At 38.0% G+C, this 24394-nt stretch overlaps 1 protein-coding gene across 1 annotated transcript; it reads left to right on the plus strand.

Moving 5' to 3' along the window:
* Window positions 1–24066, plus strand: rnf144aa (ring finger protein 144aa). Its single transcript, XM_087779769.1, has 9 exons — window positions 1–186; window positions 274–470; window positions 8553–8703; window positions 9836–9940; window positions 11072–11132; window positions 14543–14759; window positions 17391–17538; window positions 18455–18544; window positions 20333–24066. Exons 3-9 carry the CDS (start codon window positions 8569–8571, stop codon window positions 20462–20464), a joined length of 888 nt encoding a protein of 295 aa, XP_087635895.1. The 5' UTR covers window positions 1–186; window positions 274–470; window positions 8553–8568; the 3' UTR covers window positions 20465–24066.
* The last annotated feature ends 328 nt before the right edge of the window (window positions 24067–24394 follow it).

Below are 24394 nucleotides of genomic sequence, written 5' to 3' on the forward strand. Positions count from 1 at the left end.
TAATGGCGTCTCTCCAATGCGGAGCAGCTGATTCCTCGCCGAGCACGACGACAACAGGGGCGTCGAAGAGGTAAACAACAAGCCGCTCCCGGACACCCGGCGCTGAACGACACTCGCTTATCTCGCGCCTGGGTTCATTCTCAGAGGGGCTCCCCGGGGGTCGTCAGGAACCGAGAGCTTGTTCCGGTAAACAAACCCAACAACTACGTTGTCACGCCAGAGGAATAGCGAGGAGAGCCGCGGCTAAAAACGCTGTCCCTGTCTTGTGTTTAGGGCTGCGGGGGGTTCGCCTCTGCGATGTACCGTCACCGGAGACACAGCGACTGAACATGGGCATCACCCCTCGCCAGGTCCTCTCCTCCTCCGCCTGACCGCCCCGCCGCCTCCTCGCTAATCCAATCCAGGAGATCATCTTTTCAGTCCGTTCCCCGAGGTTCCACCACCAGGACGGCTTTGTCTCAGAAAGCCAGGTAAGTGTTCGTAGGCTTCTCTCAAGGCCACCGCCGTTTACATGTTTTATTTTTGTCGCATATTTTTGTGAGATGACAGTTCCCTGTTAGCAACACCTCAATGGCGTTGAAATCTTCCTTCGAGAAATGTCTGACTCTCTATTTCAACCTGTGTTCTTTTTATATAAAAAAAAGATATCAACAGAAGGGCAGACTCTAGATATATCTATGAAATCCAGGCTTAAAGACAGTTTAAGCCAGTGAGGCTGTGAGCTCACTAATGCCCACCATGGCTGCATTTTTCTTTCTTTAGATAGAATTCACATCATCTAGTCATCCATACACATAAAGAGAATATATATATTAATGATATACACCACATCACAGGACAAACATTACGCCAGTTATCAGTATGTACCTGTGATTAAAATCACTGAAGAGGAACATCATTTAGTACAACTGTGCCCTCTGAGACCAAAACATAGGGTAACATTTAGGGAGCAGTGAAGCATTTCTGTCAGCACATGATGGTCCATCTGTAATCCTAACATTTTAGGTTTTGGTTTAAAAGCATTATTCATCATTCTGTCAACAGATACAGTATAGTTACCTAGATGTAATTAATAGAAGACATTGTAATGATGACTATATACACTCCATTACTAGGTGTATTACCATATTACTAATAAACCCTTAAAATAGTTTCCAATAATATTTCCATTTATTTAATAAAATGTCAATGTAATGACATATTTAAACATGAATAATAATGCAGTGTTGTATAGGGAACTGATGTCAGCATCTTGTGATCATGTCATTTAAAAAAAAAAAAAGGATTAGATAATGTGTGAGTGTGTTGTTGCAATTTTTGTAAATCTAAATTATTCTTTTTATTTATCATTCTGTAACTCACTTCAACTGTTATTTCATTGAACCAGTCATTGTGTGAAGCCCACTAGTGTTTGGATGTTGTTTTTATGATTGTGAAACCATATCGAGGTACTTCATCTAATTCTATTTATTTTTTTCAAGTTTTAGTAGTAAGTTGAAACATGTTTGATAATAAAAATGGACATTTCACACATTTAATTCCGACCTCAGAAGTCTTTTTCAGATTGTATACTTCCACATGCTTTAAAGCAGTCATTCCTGCTGGTGGGTTAACTGAGCCCTGCTATTGATTCTGACCTAAGTTACTCACTTCTTGCAATAGTTATTTTTTGCTCTCTCTAAAATACTAAATGTAAAAGGTAGACAGAAAGCTAGCTGATTGTTTTACCCTATAATGCACATTTCAAGCTTCATAAACATTTGCTCGTGTTGTGACAGGCCTGCTCCTCTTGCGTTTGAGCCTTGTGAAAGAGGGTCGGTGTGAAACTGAAACGCTTCTCACTGTGTCCAGTAAAAATGATAGGAAGACAAGTTTACTCTAACAAAGAATTAGGTTATGACGCCCACAAGTTGACATGCTATTTCAGGATCTGAAGAGAGTGCACGCATGGTTAAAAATACACATACATGACTGCAAACACACAGACAAACACATATGAAGGGCAGTCGTGCTCTTTCAGCTGATGTCAAGCATCTTTTGTGGGTTTTTTTTGGTGTGCTTTTTTGTGTGGATGTGCAAATCTAAAACAGCACTTTTGAGGAAACTTGATAGTTATTCAAGCATGTTGTGGGTCTGTTTGACCTTGGCTATTTCTTATGTCGGAGAAATGTCTTGCTGTTTTTCCCAAAGATCTCTGCTGAAAAGACATATTTTGCACTGTGAAGAATTGTTGCCTGAGGTGAACTATCAAGTTCATACAGGCTCAACTGCCAAATGATGGACTGAATTGTCTAAATGATTTAGAATACTCAACGGACCTCCCGACCTTGTTGTATCCTTGTTAGCAGACTTTAACAGAGATGAAAATTATTTACTGGCTCATTCCTTAGGTGTGATGTCACCTGTGTGGACCGAACGTTCTTTATTAAAGAGGTTAAAATGCATGTTTAGGGCATAACAAGTGCTTTCCATCTGCTCTTTCAATTTAGTCTAATTTTTACAAGAAACATTATAGAAGGTGATTGGATGACCCTATTAAATGGAATTATTTTTTCCAGGTGTTTAAAAGGACGACAATAAGAGCAGAAATGGATGCAATCTCTTAAACCCTTGTAGAACTGGTTGCTACAGTTTTAAAGTGGGTGTTTGTACGCTTTGTTTTAGAGTCATTCAATCGTTAAATAATGAAACCATCCAAGATAATTTCAAGCCACCTGGTGCAGTGAGGAAAATAGTTTTGTAATTTGAAAATTGTTCCAAGTCATTCTTTAGATTAGCTTTGCTAGATAAACAACAATAATCCCTTTTTAAATTGAATCGTTTCAGCCTTAGGTATGATATACAATCAATAATGCTGCAAATTGTCAAAAGATAAAAGATAAAAAGTTTCTTTTGTAAGCTCTGAAGGTATGTATTACCATTTTTTTCATATAGTGACACAGACAAGTATTTTTTTCGGTTTAATTATATCACATTTTGTTTCAGAAACCAGTTTCTCCTGTTCTTACGTTAGCATGCTAGAACATTGCACTCCAGTTAAACTGGGACATGGTTATTCAACCGGCCCATACCACAACTTGCATGGTTGTCTTGCTCACTTTTCTACATTTTCTTTGCAACAAGCATCTCATTCATGATGTCACATGTCAACCCAAGTGTTGCCAGGTTTGCTGTTTGTATCAGCTTTTACCTCGCTCGCAAAGTGGTCATCGACAAAAATAGAAGACCAGCATATTTCTAGCGAAACGCTGCACCATGGCTCATCCTGTAGGAACAGGAGTGATTATTTATAATAACAGCAACAGCTGCACTAGAGCAGCAATAATCAGTCACAGTAAAAATTGTATTTATGCAGAGATGTTTTCTCACCCCTTCACCACCTCCAACTTTTGCATAAGCAACTTTTCCAAGTGTACTTTTCTCCATAACGTATGTTTAATGCTGCGGTCCAGGTCAATACGAAGCTTACAGATATATTGTTGAAAAAAAAAAAAACTTTCATAAACAACATACACTTCAATGTTTAGTCACCCAGTTCAGGTTGAGCCTGGATGAGAGGGGGACTCTAACAAGAGCATTACGCAACCATGTCTTGCTTTTCCAGGAGGCTGCTCGTCATTTTGAATTGCTCTCTTGGGCGCATTTATCTGATATAGGTAGTGATCATGAAGCGAGACTCTTATATTATAAATTCATGGATTCTGCTGACCACACTTTGCAAGATCTAGCACCCCTGGAATGTTGCAGCTAACTCCTGCGTTTCAAACGGACAAACCAGCTGTGCTGTTTCAGACTACCAAGATAATAATACTCACACAATAACATTTAAGAGCAGATGACAGCTGCTGCTACATGTTGCTACTCTAGATAAGAGGACATATCCTAACCAATGAGACGTTGATTTATTAGTATTCCCCTCTCAATTAGATTTTACATTATCAGAAGGTCATCAAATACAATCTTTGTAATAGTGTTAAAGTATAATCAGTGGGGATTTCCAAATGTGTAAAAGGTGACTCATGGGTTTTGCAATAACATGGGTGTGCCATTGGTGATTCAGGAGTGGCACTACTTGTTGTGGCATGGTTTACCTGAGGGAGGTATTCCACCAAATACATTAATTTTACGCCACTCATATATAGCAAACACGTCTGAGCAAGACAAGTGCACTTTCTTAGATCCCATCATAGCCCACTACTTTTCAGTAATACATCTGCATCTTTTCACTGGATCTTAATCATCAGCCACTGAAACAAACTTCAATCCGAGGATATCAATTATTAATCACTAAACTGTGTTGAATTACAACTAATTGACAAACTAAGCCATTTAAAGTAATGGCTAGAAGAAGAACAATATATTTCTTCCTGGCTAAGACTATTGGCTCAAATAAAATCATAATGAAACATTAACATACTGGCTATCTAAAAGAGATGTACAGTTAAATGTCAAATGTAAAGTTTAAAGATATGATTATTTGTTTGTTTACAGTTTTCTACGATGAGCCACTTGTGAAACGTTTTGCTGCTATTTCATTACTCGATTGTTTAATTGAATTTATGACTCTAAATCAATATTAATGATAGCAGAGTCTGTCTTCAAGTTAAAGATGTCAGAGCATTTACTATTATCCACGTTTAAACTCTGTCTCTGAATAACTGCAGCAAACCCAACAACAGGATGTCAGCACATTTCCTAATGCAGTTTTTGGCTTCCTTTTTCCAATTCTCCTGAAGTGGGACTCAGAGTCTGGGTTTGCTTGCAGCCAGCCAACGGTAGCATTGGAGACTCGCATGCAGATGAAAATAAAAAAGGGGGAGAGGGAATGTGCCGTTTGCATGAAATGTGTGATTTCAGAATTCTTTTCAAGTACATCTTCAGGCAGAGTGGACGCTTGAGATCGTCTCATGATTCACATTCTTCATTCGTCTGCAAAGTAGTCGTTACAAGAATTGCTTGTGAATTGTTTCGCAGGCGGCTGACGTCTGAGTGACACTGAAGCACACATATCTGTCTATCAGTGACCCTCTGTCCGGGCGTTTCTCTTCTTGTAGCCATAAAAACTCTATTGTCCTGCAGAGGGACATTCCACTCTAGATTCATGTTGTTGCTGTGCAAGGCTGTTATCATTATTGCTTCAATCAATAACATCAGATAGTTAGACATGACTTAGACTAGCTCTACAGAAATGTTTAATTCAAGTTAAATATAACTTATTTGTCTTGGTTTTAAATGGTAAGACATCTGTAGTTATTCAAAGGTAACTGACTGGCTTACCGGAGTGATTTTAACTGTTACTTAAATATTATTATCCTTTTTTGGGGGGGGGCTGATTGTTTAGATATAAGGGCCAATATCTAAAATGATTTCATGAAAAAGGGCTAGATGGTCTTTAGACTACATGTGCAGAACATGTCAAGTCAACGCTCACATGAATGGCACTACCCACGTTTTAATTAATAAAAAGCATTCAGAGCATTTCCCTGAAACATAGTCAATTGTAATCATGGGCTCCATTTTGTCTCTAGACAAATGTGGAAACGTCTTCAACAGCTCCATGTGCTGTTATGTGTGTTCTTAATACTTTGGTTCAACGTTATTAACCATCCATCCAGTAAATAGCGAATCACCATCAGCTCGGTAAAATTAAGTATACTATTAAAATTTGGACATTTGTTTGGTTCATTATAATGCATAAGACTTCTGTAAAAGCAGCACAATATGTAGGCATCCCAACAGTAAAACGTTACTTTTGAAAATTGACAAACAAGATTCAATGAAAAAAACAAACAAAACACAAACAGTACACACTGATACAATGAAGTTTTCTTATCCTTGTTGCATTATATAAGAGAATAATGACTGTTTACAGAGGATTAATCTATATGCAAATAGAAGCATTAATTAAGAGGGGTCGGTCTCCGAGGCGGTGTTTACACTGCCTTTATTTGTTCATTTTCTTCCTTCCACCCTGTGTGGGTGTTTTTTTCACATTCTTGCTGAAATGTTGGGGAACAAACTTGTCTGCTTATTAAATCTACTCATCTCTCAGGGTTCATTTCTTTGCACTTGTTTTGCACAGTATAATTTATATTTGTTTTAAGAATTAAGCTATTATTTCCATTGTCAAGTTAAACTTTAGCCAATCAAGAAAAATATTTTTTCTTCAATAGCGTTTCTATTAGCAGTTATTTCCCTTTCAGGAAAAACTAACACTAACTAAGCTGTTTGAAGCGTTTTGCAGAACTCATTTTACTTTTTAAACTTCATAGAAGAAGAATAAAAATAATGTCTTACTTCAACAAGAAAAAAAAAAAAATAGAATTAATGAAGAATGTGATGCAATAGCAGAGGATTTAATTCTGTCAGATAAATCGTTGATTCTATACAATCGGTATTGTGATATTTTGAAACTTTAGTGTGTGAAACTCAATTCATCTGAATTAAAGGTTTCCATTAGTTGAACTTCCTGTGGTCGCCACAATGTGTTAAAAGTATTACTCTACTTATGTTTGAAGTATTTGAAGATACCTTGATTGTCAGGGTTTATCACTGCACTTTGGTCATGCAATGACAGCACACGTAACCTTGGGATGATGAATATTTTTACTTCACCCAGTGAAGTCAAAGATACATTTACCATCTTAGCACTGTCAAACTCACACACAAATAGACACAGGCCATTACATATTTACCCTTGGCAAATGCAGATCCGTGTCAAGGACAGACGGTTTTCTCACCACAAGCCATATTCAATGATTGGACTCAAAAATATAATTGCTGTACTTTTGACAGAACGAAATGTGGGTTCTCAGAGGTTAAAGTGAGTTTTGTGATGGAAGGGAATTCATATTTACAGATACATTTTCATTCAGAACGTCATTCATTATTCTGTAAATCTACCCTTGTACAGATTATATGTCATTTTAAACTGTAACTAGTTGATGACAAAATACCCCATTTTCAACCCACAAATGAAACGAAAGCTCATGGTCAAGTATTTTTTGATTGAAAAAAGTAAAGAAAAACAACTATTCAAGGGCTCTATGTTTACTTCACTATTCTCAGAGGTTTGAGAGTGGATACTGGAGTGGATGAACAAATACATTGCGGTTGTGTTATGAAAGAAACAAAAGACGTTATGAGGCTTTTTGTTCTCACAACATCTACCCCTATGGCAGAAGGCAGCACTCTCTTTTGCACTGGTTTTGAAGGTCGTCAAGGTCTCACACTAGTGCAAAAGAAAAGTAACTCACGCTTCAATAATTTGAAGCACCAGTTTATCAGGGATTTTAATGGCAGAAGCATTAAAGCAACAACTAAAAATGACCTAAGACATATTTGATAACAAAATAAACAATATTCAAAATCTATTGAGAAACATTGATTTAAAATTGAGTCAATGACTTTCATATTTAGATTTATTCGCCCTCAAAATAATCAGATCAAGTCAAGAACACACCAGGACGAGTCAAAAAGAAGAAACTTCATCTTGAAAATGATTTTGTCGTCAATCACTTTAGCTCTACTGGCAGATCAGCATGGCTAAAGTGATTGATGTTGAATTGTCCAACAATGTGACATCTGACCTATTGTGTTGGTCTGCAATTCATTCCTCAGCCTCTCTATTTGAAGCCTAAAAGGATAGTGTATATTCTGTCTAAACTGCAGCTACGTGTGTGTTTGAATGGTGATGGATCATCTTGTGAAATATTCATCATGTGAACTGGACCGCACCTTCATTTAGTTCCTCAGGATATTTTCCTTTTGTCGATTTCACAAGTCCATTAAAAGGAAGGAGATAGAAGGTCTAGATGCTGCCATTCATTAAGATTTTACTTACACATATAGCAGAAGTAAAATTATTAAGCCAACATACCACACAAGTTGTCTTTCAAACAAGCTGAACAAGAGTGAAAACATGTTCCGTCTTGATTCTTTTCTGTACCTGTTGTGCACATCCCACAAAAGGTAAGGAAAACTTTGCTTTTAGAAAACATTTGACTCAATTGGTTGGTATTATTTAATTAGTTATAAATAATGTTTTAAAAATATATATATATCCTGCTAATCAAATATTTAACCTACAACTTAACTGTTTCTATTTGCTACTCTTTGAGACCAGCAGACTGGAACAAGTTCATTTAAAGTAACTCTGCTCATCTCTTCCTGTCTGGCTGTGCACTCGCCACCTCCCAAGCTCTCCCTGGAATGGTTGCTTAGCAGCACAGTTTAGAGGTTGATGGTGTTTATGTAGTGTGTAGTGCCATGTCCTGTAAACACAGACGAGTGAACGAAAATTGATTCAAAATAAAACTGCTTCTGTCCTATCCATTTTTTTTGTTCACCAAATATAGTCATTTTCGCAACAAGGTCTAATGAATCATATTATTCATTTGTTATGTTCAAAGTCTCGTAAAACACATTTATTTAATGGTAACGTCATATTTTGTTTCCTTTTTCAAATTCAGTCCATAGATTAAATATGTGGTTGTCTCCATGGTTATTTTCAAGTTTTAGACTTTCACTTTTCCCCTGCTTTTCTCCTGTAGCTCTGTGGCGGTGAAGATGACCATGGCGAGGTACCGCCACTCGTGGGAGCTGGCTGTGGACCCTTTGGTCTCGTGTAAGCTGTGCCTTGGAGAGTTCCCTCTAGAGCAGATGACCACCATCACACAGTGCCAATGTGTCTTCTGCACTCTGGTGAGTCCAAACCTCGGATTAGCTTTGTTCTTGATATACTTTTACTTTACATACATTTACCAACAATTGCAACAATTGCTTTAAATGGAAGGAAAACAAAGGAATAAACACATGCACCACAGGGGATCCCATATATCTGTTATTCATATCATATCTTAAAATCTAGCCAATCACTGAAGGTACCACGCAATATCAACCAATCAGAAGCAACATAAGGCGGGTCTGTCTTTCATTACAGCAGCACTACTCACACAGATAGAGATGATACAGCGAGTGGTCGAGTCATCGTGACCCAACAACAGCGCCGACATCATATGATGTCAATCTATCCGTTGTTCCGGTTTCTTCTGTCACGAGCCGCAATTTTATTTTGGAAAAGTTATCTCTAAACTTTACGGTAAATTCCCATAACGCAGTTCAGAAGGAGGAAATTAACTTGTGTCGTTCAACGTAAGAGCAAAGCATCAGAGAAGTTGTGATCAATGACTGTCATAGATCTCTTCTGGAAGATATTGACTATTAAACCAAGAATATCATGATTAAATGTGAGACCAAGAAAACATTTGTGTCATGTTTTGCATCATTGCATGGCTTTACACCTGGTTGCAAACAAAGAAGGTATTTTATATTCCACAATATAAGCAACATTTTTCTGATAAAATTAATGCTTTTGGGATTGAAAAATCACCAACTTGCAATTTACTTACATTGATTTACAATTCCTCTAATTTAATATTACCTAACTGATTATGATTTAACAAATCCTTAACATCCACTTATTTGCAGTTTATTTGGCAAACCTGTGCTTTGAAACTGAATATTTTGCGACATTAAATGCACTGTGCAACCCTGGACGAGCTGTGGGCTTATAAAGCAACTAGTAATAGTCACTCTGACTGGGGGAGTTTAACCTATTAATTTCCAAGGAAGGAAAAAGTGTCCAAGAATGGTCACTTAAAATAGAAGCCTCTACTTAGGAACCAAGCAGTGGGAGCAATCATCACATTCTGCAAGTTTGAATCAAATAACTTAAATTTTAAAAAACACTTTAAATTGCTTTTCTGTGTGAGTTTAATTAATGCAAAATTATAGATTGTTGAGCGACTCTCTCTCTCTCTCTCTTCTCCGACAGTGCCTGAAGCAGTATGTGGAACTTTTAATTAAAGAAGGCCTTGAAACAGCGATTAGCTGCCCAGACTCCGCCTGCCCAAAAAGAGGACTCCTGCAAGAAAATGAGGTACTGCTGATGAGTTATGTGCTTCTTTGACTAACATCAGAGTTTAAATAAAGATCAAATTCAGTCTAACAAAAATATTAAATTACAATAATTAAAATATGCAAGTTAAACTAGCTGTGTTCAGTTCTCTCAAAGTATTTGGAATTTACAAGATGTATTCACAATATTTCCCCCTTACCAAATTTGATTGCTAAATGGATGATTGTGCAGAGGAAAGGATTGATAGAATGAAAAAAGAGTCTTCATAAAATACTACTTTTACTTTTTTTTTAAAGAAAAGCTGCAGTTCAAGTCATTTAACTTCTGATGTACTTAAGACCAAGTGTTGCTTGCAACCTTTGGTTTCCACCAGCTGGGCTCAATATTGGTTTGTTCTTTTGTCTCAATCATTATTAATATAATCATCACTATCTCTTTAAAAGTCCCTCACAAACATGCTCAAAATGAACTCCTGAATCAAAGAGTTGAACAAGTAAATTTTATCATTTTAAAAAACAATCACAGAAGAGTGTGTTTTTCTTCTCATTCTGTGGTTAAAATATGAATTCCTTGACTCGAGGCTAAATACAAATATGTCAATTCCTCCAGTACAAGAGTTGCATGCTTGCCTGGTGTTGAGGTCATTCAGGGAGCAAAGTGCCATTCATCCTCCAGGCACTTTGGCTGATGGACTCACTGGCTCAGTTTTTCTCGGAGGCCCTGCGACCGGGCCTGGTGCTGCGGCACAAGCTTTATCCTTCTAATCAATCTCTGGGGCTGACCCTGTGAGAACCCAAGGTGCTAGTTTGGTGAACGCTGTTTCTCTCTAGACAGCAACCTCTTCCCAATCCATTACTTTTACTTATACTACCATTGAACACTAATACAATGAAGTGGTGGTCACCAGCAGACTGATATAGAAACAGTTGCTGGACAATCCTAGAAATAACAATATGTTTCTGCAATTTCGTTATTCCTTTCATTATTTGTGCATGTTTTGTATGCAGAGACTGATGGTGAAGACTTTTGACAATGTAGCTGAAACATAATGCATGTTCTGTTTTTCTGAATATGTAATCTCATCTTGCAGCTGTTGTCTATAAATATGCATAATGACCTGTTTATTCCCCATTTTTCTTTCCTCCCCCGTAGATCGAGTGCATGGTGGCAGCAGAGATGATGCAGAGATACAAGAAGCTTCAGTTTGAAAGAGGTGAGTAAACGTGAGAGCGATTGTCAATTACAGACACTGTGGAGCTCCTCGCTGTCCTCGGCTGCTGTAACAAGGATGACGCCAATTGTGTCTGGCACGTGTTGCCAGCGGCCGAATGTATCAAGTGAAAGAGTTCCACAAATACATGAAGCTCTCACCCAAATCAGCTGTAATTGGCATTTGTGTTGTAGCCTATAAGAACATAAGGATGTCGCTCTTATTCAAACACTGCCACAGCTTACTGACCTGTGTCAGAAGAACTTACACAAAAATCAGTCTATAGTGAGTATTAATACTTCATTTTATAATTATTTAATATTTTTCTGATCACTTTCAGACATTATTGAATATAGTATGTGTGATCAAACCCACATTTAGCTGCTCTTCGTAACTACATTTTTTTTGGTATCTATTATTATTGTCTTAAATATGTTTTATTTCAAATATTAGCATGTGACTTTTAACATGTCAAACTACTATTTCAGTCAAATTTACTCAAAAAACACAGCAGTGAAAAAGATTGAAACACAAACTCTATACATTATCTTGTTGTGGAGAAACCTGGGGCTCTTGCTGACTCAGCGTTATGGTAAGATTAATGCAGTTAGAGGTTTTTGCACCACATGCCTTCTTATTTTTATTTTTTGGCCGGTCCGTGAAAATAATGCAGACATTCAACTGGTCTGCGGTATAAAAAAGGTTGGGGACCCCTGGCTTAAATAACATTATATAAGAAAAGAAAAAACAGGACCCAGACAATCACAATTAGCAGTGTCGAGGAAGACTTCTTTTTAGAAAGTGTGACTGGCTGGGAGGGAGAAGAGAGATGGGTGATGGCGAGACAGGGATTGAAGAGAGAAGAGTGTAGAGCAGTATGCAAGGGTACAGAGATGACCATGGAGAGGAATCTGTTTCTGTCGGCACCGTCATGGCAAGGTGAAGGAGATCCTGGATCCAGCAACAGTATGTGTTGTGAAAGAGCACTGGGGGCTCCTTGCAGATGAAGAGGGCGGGTTAGAAGTTTACCGGTGATGAGCCATGAAGCACGAAAGAAAGACACAAAAACAGATCAGTCATTACCAAACAAAAAATCACCAAATTCTCAGATTTTTTACCAAACATCAAGCCTCAAGTAGGTTGTTTTTGTCAAAATTGAATGCTACAAACATTTAACTACCTTCTTCATTATTTAAGACCGGAAAATTACATTTATTATTCATCTATGAAACATCTTTTGATACGATTTTATTTATCCAAAATATTTTGTTTTATTTTCATTGATTTTATGGGAAAATAATTTGAACGTTATTGTCTGGAACAGCTTAAAGTGGTTGCAAAAATAAAGAAAGCTGGACATTCATATAACATTTTGGGTTGTCTTCCAGAGCCCTATGTTTAATCTGCGTTTAAAATGTATGCTATAGACTTTACATTTTGATCAAAGTGTACAACTTTATGCATAAAGATAACAACATAATAACTGACTCTTAGTAATAACCTGCAGTTTTTAAATATATTTAGCTGAGAATATATTGCAAATGTTAAAAAAACAAAACATGTAGGTTTTTGTGCAGACAATGAATCATCCTCCAGCAGGTCTAATAAAAAATATATGTGTTTATATGCAGTATAAATTAGTGCTATGCCTGTCACAGAGATGTCCATCCACAGCTGGTATAATGGATGGGTGTATTCAAGAATGGCTGTCAACATTCCTTCTGAAAGTGTCAACCATCTTGTTAATGTTCAAGTCCAGTCAGGCTGAACTGTGGCTGTTACTCTTACTCTGTATTTGTCAGTGGGAGCCAAGAGTAGGAAAAGTATTTTAAGTTCTTGGCAGAAAAGAGAAGAGGAAGTGAAAAGGTCATGTGCATCATGATTTCACTTTTGTACTGTATTTGTCCACAGCATGTTGTTCATATCACACATTAACTCTTTAAAGAGCAGTTAATCTGTTTTATTCATCAGTATGTGTCTGTTTGTACAAAACTCTCTCTGTCATTGAAATGTTTACATAAGAAAATACACTGAAAATACTTTTTTCAACACCACATTGTGGTTACACAATCGTGTAACCATAACCACACCAACTCTACTGTTATTCGTCAAGCATTGAGGTTTATCACCGAGCGTTATCAATCACGGATGTCTCCACCTCCAAAGGACTCGATGTATAAACAAAGCGGGGCATGATTACAGCTGGCTGGAGGAGGAGTAAAGCCATTATTACATCTTTAAGTAATAACTTCACAACATAGTCATGAAAAGAGACCTTCTGCATCTTGGGAGGAAGACTTCAACATTTGAAACATATGGATGAGTCAGGAGAGTTGGATTTTTTTCATTAGTTGCCCTTTAATTTCACGATCGTCTGAATACATGAGTGAGGAACTTGAAGTTTTTAAAAAACATGAATTGGTTACGGCCACAGTGAAAAACTAACGTCACAGTACGATATTAATTGTTTGTTTAAATATTTGATTAATTAAAAATGAGAAATATTTGAGATACAAAATTTATGAGTTTGTTTGTTTGAGGTTTCTCAAGATCGCTTTTCATTATTAATTGATTATATTTTCAACTGTAATCATACAATTTTCATCTGATCAAAAAATATAGGTTTAGAAATGAAAAAGGAGCAGATTCGTGCAGCTTATTCATAGTTTTCTATTTCACTGAACAGATTATTTTTTCATGCATTTTTTTTGTTGTTCATTTATGAATAATGTTGCAAAATGCTCTTCATCAATGTCCTTTCATCATTTATGTAAGTGGTTGAAATGCTGCTAATAGAAGAGACGATCAGTGACAAAGAAAATAGCAGCTAAAGGAAAGTAGGGCTGATATCTTACCCCTTTCTGGTGAAAATGACTTAAGACAAGCAAAAGCACAAGACCAAAGAGGAAGTTTATTTGACCTAAATCATGCAATGTGCCCAAATCTGCCTTGTCACGCCTCGTGGCCATGAAGCAATTTTGTTGGATGTGACCCCATGAACTTCATGGCAGATGGAGCGCAGCTAAAGGCTGGTAGCTAGCATCACTCTTGGGCAAAAAGAGCAGTTGAAAATGTTTCTGGCAAACACTTTCAGCTCCAACCATATGTTTGGGAGATGGCATTAACCACTATTTCGATGAAACAGCCCAGATATTGCAAATAGATGACTACAAATATTGCTTAGTTACTATTTGTGTCACTTATAAACAGTAGCTTAATAGAGGTGAGTTCACATGCAGGTTGTCTGAAATAATGTCCACTCAAGCATGCAAACATGAGGAGATAATCACTGACTAATAAACTCTTCTATTGCCAGTAATGCTCCATCAAGCAATAGCGGGATCTGAACTGTGACATCTGTTCATATTTATCATTTTATCAAGTTTTTTTCACTCTGTGTTTCGTGTCATCAGAGGTGCTGCTGGACCCATGCCGGACATGGTGCCCTTCCTCCACCTGCCAGGCGGTGTGCCAACTTAAAGAAGCAGACTCTCCAGCCATGCCACAGCTGGTCCAGTGTGCTGTCTGTGCCCTAGAGTTCTGCTCGGCCTGCAAAGCCACCTGGCACCCTGGGCAAGCCTGCCAGGAGAGCAACCTGCCCATCACAGCCTTCCTACCAGGGGAGAACAGGTACATTTTTTTTTAAATATTTTGTTAATATTATAAACAGACAGAGATGTTAAAACATATAAAAATGATCAGTTCAATATATTTAGGCTGATTCTTAACAGTAAATATCAATCTATTATTTACTGGAAGTTAATATATAGCACAACACATCTTGAATTACTTTTTAAAATTACATTAATAATAATCTATCACCACCATTGTTGGGAGCAACGTGTTATAGTAATAGTACCTTTATTTTTGCAGTGCTCTAACTAATTACTTTGCTCAAAACTGCAACACGTTAACCATTCGTTTGGTTCAATTTAATCACTTGGCAGAGCGTCATACATCTTAAGACGTTTCTATTTGTTCAGGCTTTTCCTTGATTTTCTGGAACTCCTGTTGTGTTATCAGTTTTATCTTGATCTTTAAAATATATACTTTATTGAATATTGTTTTGATTGTTTAAGCGCTTTGTGACCCTGGTCTGGAAAAGCGCTATACACATAAAAATGACTTACTTACTTACTTACAAGAGATTGAGGGTTAAAGACCTGCGTCGGCTGATTTTCTATTATTTATAAGAGGCTGTTACTATTCATACACAATGATATACATATAAATAGTTTATGTAATTATTCTTTCAAGATAAATGTTATTTATTCCGTGGAAGAGGTAGAAACACAACATCTGGGTTTGGCCTTTGGCTTTTGCCTAGGCCTCCATTAAGGTTGATTGAATGTGGCCATCGTCAAACATGCCTGGTGTACGTGCACACCGATCTTCACAATCTAGCAGCAGTCACTTGAAATTCACGGCTGTTAGGGCTTGCTTGTCTCTGCCAAAAGTAAATCATGCTGTGAAGATTGACGTAATCTCCTCAAAGATACAGGATGTGTCCGAAGAAAACCTTTCTTGCTGACTGAAAGAGCATTGAGGGGACCGCTGGCAGACGTTTGGAGCTGACCCGCTTCCTTGTGATATCCTATTACTCAGGAAATGTCATTAGCTCCGTCAGGCTTTCGTCTTCCCGCTCAGTTCCAGAGCTCACTGTGGAGAGAGAGAAAAGGATTAGCAGGTGGACTCTGAGTTGTGAAAGTACCAGGTGGCTGAGCCACTTGTTAGCTCTGTGGACTTTCCTGAATGAAATCTTCTTGGCTGTTAAAGTGGCTCTTAACCCTCACTTTTTGGGCGTTCCACTGCCTCAGAAGTTGATGCTGTTACAATAATGTGGGTGTGGAGGTCAACACAGATCACTGAGGCTCAACACTGATTCACTACGTCATATAAATATATAGCATTGGTAGCAAATTCTGAATCTATTTAGTTTACCGTTCATGTCTTTTTGTAAAATAAGTTTTTTTGTTTTGTTGTTCTTGTGCTTGATTTGTTACGGTGAAAACAATGGTCAGTCCCACTCTGAAGTGGTCATTGACAGGATTTGTGAATTTTAGTATGAGTTTTTTTTATGTGTTTACTTACATCACTCTTAATGTTTGATCAATTTTATGTTTCACAATGCATAAAATTGACGTAGTCATGAATTGAAATGGAAAAAAAAACCTTGATGACTTTTCTCAGCTATTTAAAGTAATAATATATTTATAAAACACTAATTATATACAGTATAAGATGTGAAATTGAAACTAATGTTAACAATATTTAAATCATCACTTATCCATTGAAGAATATATACAATTATTTATTCATACAAATGTACCAACATTATAAATAACATTATATGTATATCCATTGCACATATTAATTTAATTATTTTTATCTTTACTGCTTTTTAAACTGACAGTTTTTTTTGTCTCTACAACTACAACTATGGATTCACAAGTGTTGTTCTTCAATAACTGTACATAATTCACAAAGGGGAGAACATTATCTCCACAACAGTTGTATCCTCGGAACGTTATCCCTCTGTGGATGCCTTTTGTTGCCTGGCAGAAGAAAACAGCAATAAACTGGGTTTGCTTCAGGAATCCACAAGTGTATCGTCAGCTACATGGAAACCGGAGGTATAAATAATGTTCTGGGCGTCCTGTTTCGCCTCTTGCAGGCTGATGGATTGACCAGCTCCATTGGCGTTTTGCGTCAGTGTTAGGTGTTGTGATGTCATTTGGACTCATAAATCAGTCCAGTAATGTCCACCTTCTTCTTCTTCAGTCTGTTCAAATACATTTTTATACAGCATAAATAACTTGATGAGCACAGTGTCCAAATACACCTTTCTTCTTCATATGCACACTTTCTATCTAGTTTAGTTTTTTGGGGGGGTGTTATGTATAAAAGAGAAATAGCTGCTTCTCCCTAGAAAAGGTCTGTGAAAGGCTTGTTATGCTTTGAGTCACCTGGTAACGTGATATCTACAAATAGACTGCTTCGACAAGCCTTCTCTGACATTGGTGCATCACAGGATAGAGTTTGAGCAGAAGGTTCTCTGAACTCCCTGTGAAATCAATTCCCACCGCGATCGTCCTGTCAATGCAAGTGCACACGCTTGTCTATGTGACAGATACCTGCCTCACTACGGCGCCAGGACCTCACTGAAAAGAAGCCTCGCCGACATCCTCACAGATCAATCAGCTCAACCCCCACCTATAACAAACCATCTGTGGTAACAATGTGACCCGTCTTTCTCCTCAGCTCCTTCTATAAGAACGAAGAGGACGACGCACCAATCAAACGCTGCCCCAAATGTAAAGTTTACATCGAGAGGGACGAGGGCTGCGCTCAGATGATGTGCAAGAATTGCAAGCATGCCTTCTGTTGGTACTGTTTGGAGTCTCTGGACGTGAGTAGGATTCTAAATCTTATTCATTTATGATTTGCAGTGGGTGATGTTGCCAATACCTTAAATTCATGTTTACATCGCATGCCTTTTTTCCCCTTTACATGAAAGATTTACATTCTGGATAGGTTTAACTAAGCATAATGTACAGTCCTGACCTTATTATGCAACGTACACATTATACAACATGTTCTTGTAGTTTAAACCCATGATATTGCTGCAGTAAAGATTCTCTGAACTTCCCATTCCAGTATTGATAAAACCATTATCCTTATTCATGTACAGCTCAATAAAGTGCTACAGATTTACATGCGATCAGATACAATTAAAAACGATATGTTTTCAAGATAACAATAATAAGCACATTTGCTTCAGTGAAAAAAAATATATATTTAAAATTAGGAAAACAATCTTTTTTACTAAAAATATTATATAATTATGAAATAAATGTATTTATCATCACTTTTTGGTCAAAGTTAAGCTTATCTTTTTTTGTGTACATTTTTTTGTTCAATGTAAATTGACCGAAATAAGAGAGTCCATTATATTGTTTTTTAATTGTTGAAGCAGCATTTGATTTAGAAAATATTACCAAATGTCTCTGTTCTTAAACAATGGATCAGCAAAACAAGATTTTTGTTGAGATGTAACAGGAGACAAGGTATTGTTCTCTATTATAAAGGATTATTAGGAATTAGTTTTCAAATGAGGTAAGAAAATAGACCAAATGATCTGTCGCCACAATAAAGATCGAGCAGTTCAATTTCAGGTTGACTAGCCACAGTGTCTTACATCATCCCACATGTGCCGCCACAGAGGGCATCTGTAAAGCAAAGGTTCTTCCAACAGCTGGCCCTGTTTCTTAGAATCAGCAATCATACCTCTCATCTCTGTTGTGTCTGTGCTTTTCGGCCGACAGGACGACTTTCTCCTCATCCACTACGACAAAGGACCTTGTCGAAACAAACTGGGCCACTCCAGAGCGTCCGTGATCTGGCACAGAACGCAGGTGAGGAATCCATGGCTTTTTTCTCTGTGACTCACGTCGTCTTAGCGGTCGAGACACGTGAGGGCAGGTCTGACGGCTCTTCACTCTCTGCAGCACAAAAGGCTGGTTCTTTTCTCCTCGTGTGCTGCAGAGATGGTGAATGCTGCTGCGTATTCTATTATCCAGGGGGTTGTCGTGGCTGGTTTGCACAGGGATTTACAGGGTCATTACCTGGGCAGAAAATTGTATTTTGCTCACAACTAATCTTAGGTGGCACTTCATTAGACTGAAGCAAAAACTACTACTACTCAGGTAATTTAAATATCTTCAATAACACATTTGAGATGACTCACCCGAAAACACCTTCTAAGACGGCCCTGTGGATAAGATTGTTGATATCTTCTGGCCCGCAGGCGTCATGTAGTCGTCATAAGCACACAGTGGCATCTGCTGCCCAGTGGGACAGACTGAGGTGAGGGAGGACAGTGGAGCTGGTGGTTGTCGGGTTGAGCTTCCAAATGACAACAATTACACTAATGCACAAGATGCAACTGAATATACGAGTAAACACTGTTTTTTGTTTACATCATATATCAGTGACTTACTTTAGCATCGCCTGGTTGGTAATAACTCAAAGTTGTCTTTGGTTTCCTGAACCTTTCACGAGGGATTCTTGTGTTGCTGCCAAATATCTGACCTAACAAGAACAGCAATGGTGCTATTATAAGTTGCTATTTGCATGTGACTGTTATGTAGCCACGCAGGCTGCAGACATCTTGGACTCTTGCGCCCCTCTGTGGTGAGTAAGGGAATCTACCAATGCCAATAATGTCGCAGTTGCTAACTACGTACAAGACACCCGGAAGCACAAGAAACTATTTATGAAGTAATTATTTTCTTTGTTTCAGGGTCAGATTACTCATTAAACCCAACCTAATTTTAAAAGTGTTCATGAAAAAATACATCAAGCCCTGTTATCAACAGCTTATCATCAAGAAAAGAAAATCATATCATTGATGTGTTGTCAATGTATACTCTTCTCCTGCTTTCAGGGTTCAAAATACTTCAGCAAATGGTAACATGTCTGCTAAAAATGAAATTTAGTTTAAATAAATAAGCGTCCTTTGAACCATTGTGTAAAGTAATGATCTATCAAGGTGCATAAATCGAGGCCATTGTATTGTTTTACTAGTTAACTTGTTTATATTCTTGTTTATTATCCTTCTGATTTTCGGTTCTTTAATACTTTTATGAAACGTTGGGCACATTTCTATTACGAAGTTGTTTTGTCGTGTTTGTCCCCATCTTGTGGTCAGTGTCGAGTACTCTTTCTGATCAATTATTTTCTTCCAACATTTTCCATCAGAGCGGTCACCTGAAGCCAGCCGATACTATTCAATTCAATTCAATTTTATATAAAGTGTCTAATCATAACAAATCTCAAGACACTTTAAAGTTTAAGTAAGACTATAGTTGATTAAGGAAAAACAGATCCCAGCAACTCAATAATGAGTGAAGCACAGTGTGGCGTTGGCGAGGAAAAAACTTCCTTTTAGAAGGCAGAAACCTCGAGCAGAACGAGGCTCAATGTAGACGGCCTCCTGCTGTGACCAACTACTACCCTCTTCTCGTGCTTCCCCATCTTTAAACCTGACGATTTATGATCCTAGAATCTTCATTTTAGATCGTTTTTAATCTTACATGTAAAGTCTAAGCTCTGTAATATGACACTAAATAATAAACTTTTACATGGAGAAAACTGTCTTAGATGTCGTAAAAGCGAATCATAATCATGTATTGTTTTAACAGGTGGTGGGGATCTTCGCTGGATTCGGTCTGCTCCTGCTTGTCGCTTCCCCTTTCCTCCTCCTGGCCACGCCCATCGTCCTCTGCTGCAAGTGCAAATGCAGTAAAGGCGACGACGACCCTCTGCCGACCTAACCATTCCACCGGAGCCGGGGCGGCAAGCGGCCTCCAAGGATCTTTTTACCCTCTTTATCACGTATTTATCTTTCTCCCCGCTTCATTTTGGCTGCTCAGCTGCGGCTGCTTTGGGGATCCATTGCTCTGCATGAGTGTGGCTCTGCCAGCAGAGGGCTCCGGGGTCAAGTGTCAGGAGGCCAAACTTGTCAGTGGGCTGTATGTAAGCTTACGATGGAGGACGTCCGTGGGGTCTTCAGACGACTCTCACTTCAGAGACGATTTGTTGAAAAACTGCTTCAGCCAGCTGAGGAAGAACCAGACAAAGCTCTCTTAAAAGCTCCGACCCTTGACACGCATCCCCACAACACACATGTAGCTCTACAGAGTCGGTAGCATTAGAGGCGCACCACGCATCCGGTGTTCACTCGACCTGTTCTGCGTGACGTGAGGTCGCGTCAGCAACGTCAAGGCTGACGTAGAGTCGGACGCCGTCGTTCAGATCAATGTCCGTCCTCCTCATGATGTCAACGTTTTTATAACTCGCCGATTTTACCGGGACTGTGCTCAGAGTTGTGTGTTGTTCTTGGGAGTGTGTCACAAAAACTGTCTGAAAGGGGAGCGCCTCTCCGTCTGGGTTTCCAAGGGTACAATTTATTCAGATATTCATTTAAAATGAGCACAAGAAAGTACATGTGTGGTTATTGTATTTTCCCCAATAGTTTCACTGCATTTTGAGATACCTTTTGGTATATTTGAACAACCTATGCCAACATGAATCCATCCATGTGTTAGTTCAAGGTTAAAGGGCTAATTGTTTTTGTTTCTTCTTGCAAATCGACGGTGGTTTTGTGACCTTAAACACAAGTTACATGAATTAGAAAAGCCACCTGAAGCTGAGCTAGAATGTGTTCAAGCTACTTTCATTTGAAATCATTCATGTCAAGAATATTCTTGGTTTCACACCCAAAAACAAACAATCAATTTCGCTGACCGCATTTTTGTACGTACATCCCCAACAAAAGCACATACATACGCTACAGGCCGGACGCTGATGTCACACATGGAAGCTCAAATGTTCACGCAGCACACAAACTTAAATCAGTTTCTCTTCAAACCGAACTCAAGAGGCGTTCCTCTTTCTTGTATACATTCCCTCCCGTTCACCAAGAGAAAGGTTAGTCTGGCCCAAAGTTGAAGCCAAAACTAAAAAAAGCCTTAATTTGAGATTAGCCAAATCCATTTTACGCTCTGCATTAGAAAATATTCCAGGTTTCTAGCGTAAAGATAAACAATGCAGACTACGATCCCTTTACAAGCTGAAGATTCTATGATGTCGTCCATTTATCAGCATGTTGAAATAACAAAAGACCCACGAATTCCCTTCACAGTCACCATCAGACTCAAAAGAAATGGTTCATATCACAAACTTGCATATGTTAGTGGTCTTTGTTGTTTCTGTCGGACGTCAGGCAGCAGCAACGTGCAGCTACTCCCTCAGAAATAAAAGTAAAAGAATGTTGAATTGTGGGCATATTGCCAAAAGGCTGCGCTTTACTGTATCACTTTGTCTATGCAAGTTTGTACATTGTCATTCGAAAAGACGATTCGTTGGTCGTGAACTACAGTGTGAGGCTACAGAATGTACATGTGCATATCTTGTTTTATCAGGGGATGGAAAACCTTTTTTGTACGTGGATGTCTGTTTTTTTTTCTTTTAAAAAGATGGTGTGTTGTATCTTTTGTACGTGTCTTTTATGTAGAATATTCATCAACATTTTTTTTTACAACTACTGAAAGTGGTCGTGGCAGTTAAAAGAAATTATGATGCAAAACAAAATCTGACACCTGTGGATGATCTTTTAAGACTATACATGAAAAACACATTTTCAACTTAAGAAAAAGGGAAAAAAAACCGTCCTACCATTGTCTAGAATATTTTTGGGATATCTTATTGAGATTGTGTCTTAAAACCAAAGCATTTTTTTATCTTTTTTTGTCATCAAGTTAATCTTACTGATCAAAAAAAAAAAGAAAACAATTTTAAAAATATATTTATCACTGCGTTTTTACTTTTAAATACAAGCGTTTCACTTTTTTAAATTAAGAAAACTGAAATATTTAAAACTTTCATCCTCATTACAAAGGCTTCGTTTTTACAATAACACAAATTATATAAATATTTGCACAACAGTAAGGTTTTGTTATGTCAATTTTAAATGTTTTTCCAGACAACAAAAGATTTATTTTCACCATCTGAGAAAAAGCTTCTCGTACAACATTTAATTTTGCGTTTAATTTTTTGCACTTATTTAATCCTTTTTTGCAGGATGAAATGATTCTGCTGTTAAAAAGATGCCAAATTAAATTGATATTTCACAATTTGGAAAGGTTTGTTGTAACTTCCCATAATGCAAGATTCCAGGAGCCCACGGTCTCCACGGAGCCCGGGTACTAAGTGTCACGGTGATCCGAACGATCAGTTCTAATGATGTCAAACTATCATTTAGTGGAAATGAAGCAATCAGCAGCAAAACATTCATTCAATAGCTAAAGCCACTAACGTAATGGCAAAGAGTCCAAAACAGCAGGAGCATTTCCACAGCCATACCATCATTTCAGTTCTAGTTTAAACTTGATACAATCTTTATTTTACACACCATCCCATCCTTACTCATGAACAAGTTCCCAAAAACTTAAGCTCCTCCTACTCGAGAAGGCACTCCGACTTGGACATGGCTTTTTAATGTTTTCTGGTGGATTTTGAGTAGTGGATCCACATGCTATCGTTCCAAGTGCAGCTACAGAAACCAGAATTAAAAGTAGCTCTTTTGTTTTAGCAGCTGGTCCACGATGTTCTTTCTAGCCTTAAAAACCAGTAGCCATGTCACACTTCTCAAACCTACTCTCCTCCCTTTTTTTTCTTTTTTTTTTGACAATCGTGCCAAGCAGACTCCCATGAAACATACACTGGAAATGTATCAGTCGACTTTTGTGTTAGGTTTTAAAAGTTGTTTTTTTTTTCAGAGTTGATCTTACACATCTTATTGTGACCTCTGCACTATGTGTAGGGTGTTTACAGTACACTTGTTTTATTTGTTTGTGTGTTTCAACATTTTACAGTTCAGGAGGTACAAAAATGCGTCAAACTAATCCGCATCCCTTCCACTGTGCTTCTGATGAAACAGGTTGTTGATTGAATATGCAACAGATTAAAAGGGCCAAACTGCAAACATCAGGATCCACGTCACAATTTCAAGCTACCAAGAGCTACGTTGCTTATCTACCTTGTCAGGAACCTGCATGACTTGTTTATCAATATTGTAGCCGTCATCATCAACAGTAGCTTTCTCCTCTCCGTTCTTAATTCTATGAATCCCTGGTAGTTTCAACATGTGGTTTGTGCTGAACAGACGGGTCATTAAACATGATCCGGGGCAGATTCAGTTGAGTCAGAAAACAAGTGCCGTTTGTTAACATGTCGGTGTTTAAAATGAACATAAACAGAACTATTTGTGACAGAGACGGTCGGTCCAGACACTATAAAATGGTATATGTATCTGTTATTTCAGTATATCTAACACTGTGACACCAGATATTAAATGTTGTTTTTGTGACCTTGACCTGCTCCTTCTTTCTCCGGTTTCAGTAGAATACTGTCACGGATCATGTAGATATGGCTTCATCTAGTGGTTGAAAGGGAATCTACTAGTTCTTACCTCGTTTGTTAAACACATTTTTCAACATTACAATTTATTTTCGAGTAATGTTTTATTCTTCACTGCCACTATGTTATCTATAGTTGTTATGGTAACAGCTTTAGCGGGGAGTCCCAGACTTTCCTCTGCCCAGAGACATCATCATCATCCTCGTTGACCCTGAGGCGTTCCTAGGCCTAGGAGAGGGTCTTTCTAGCCTGACCTGGTCCCCCCTATGCAGCCTAATTTACAA

Source organism: Callionymus lyra, chromosome 18 (assembly GCF_982586985.1).
Source record: "Callionymus lyra chromosome 18, fCalLyr1.hap1.1, whole genome shotgun sequence".
In the NCBI taxonomy this organism is placed as follows: domain Eukaryota; kingdom Metazoa; phylum Chordata; class Actinopteri; order Syngnathiformes; family Callionymidae; genus Callionymus; species Callionymus lyra.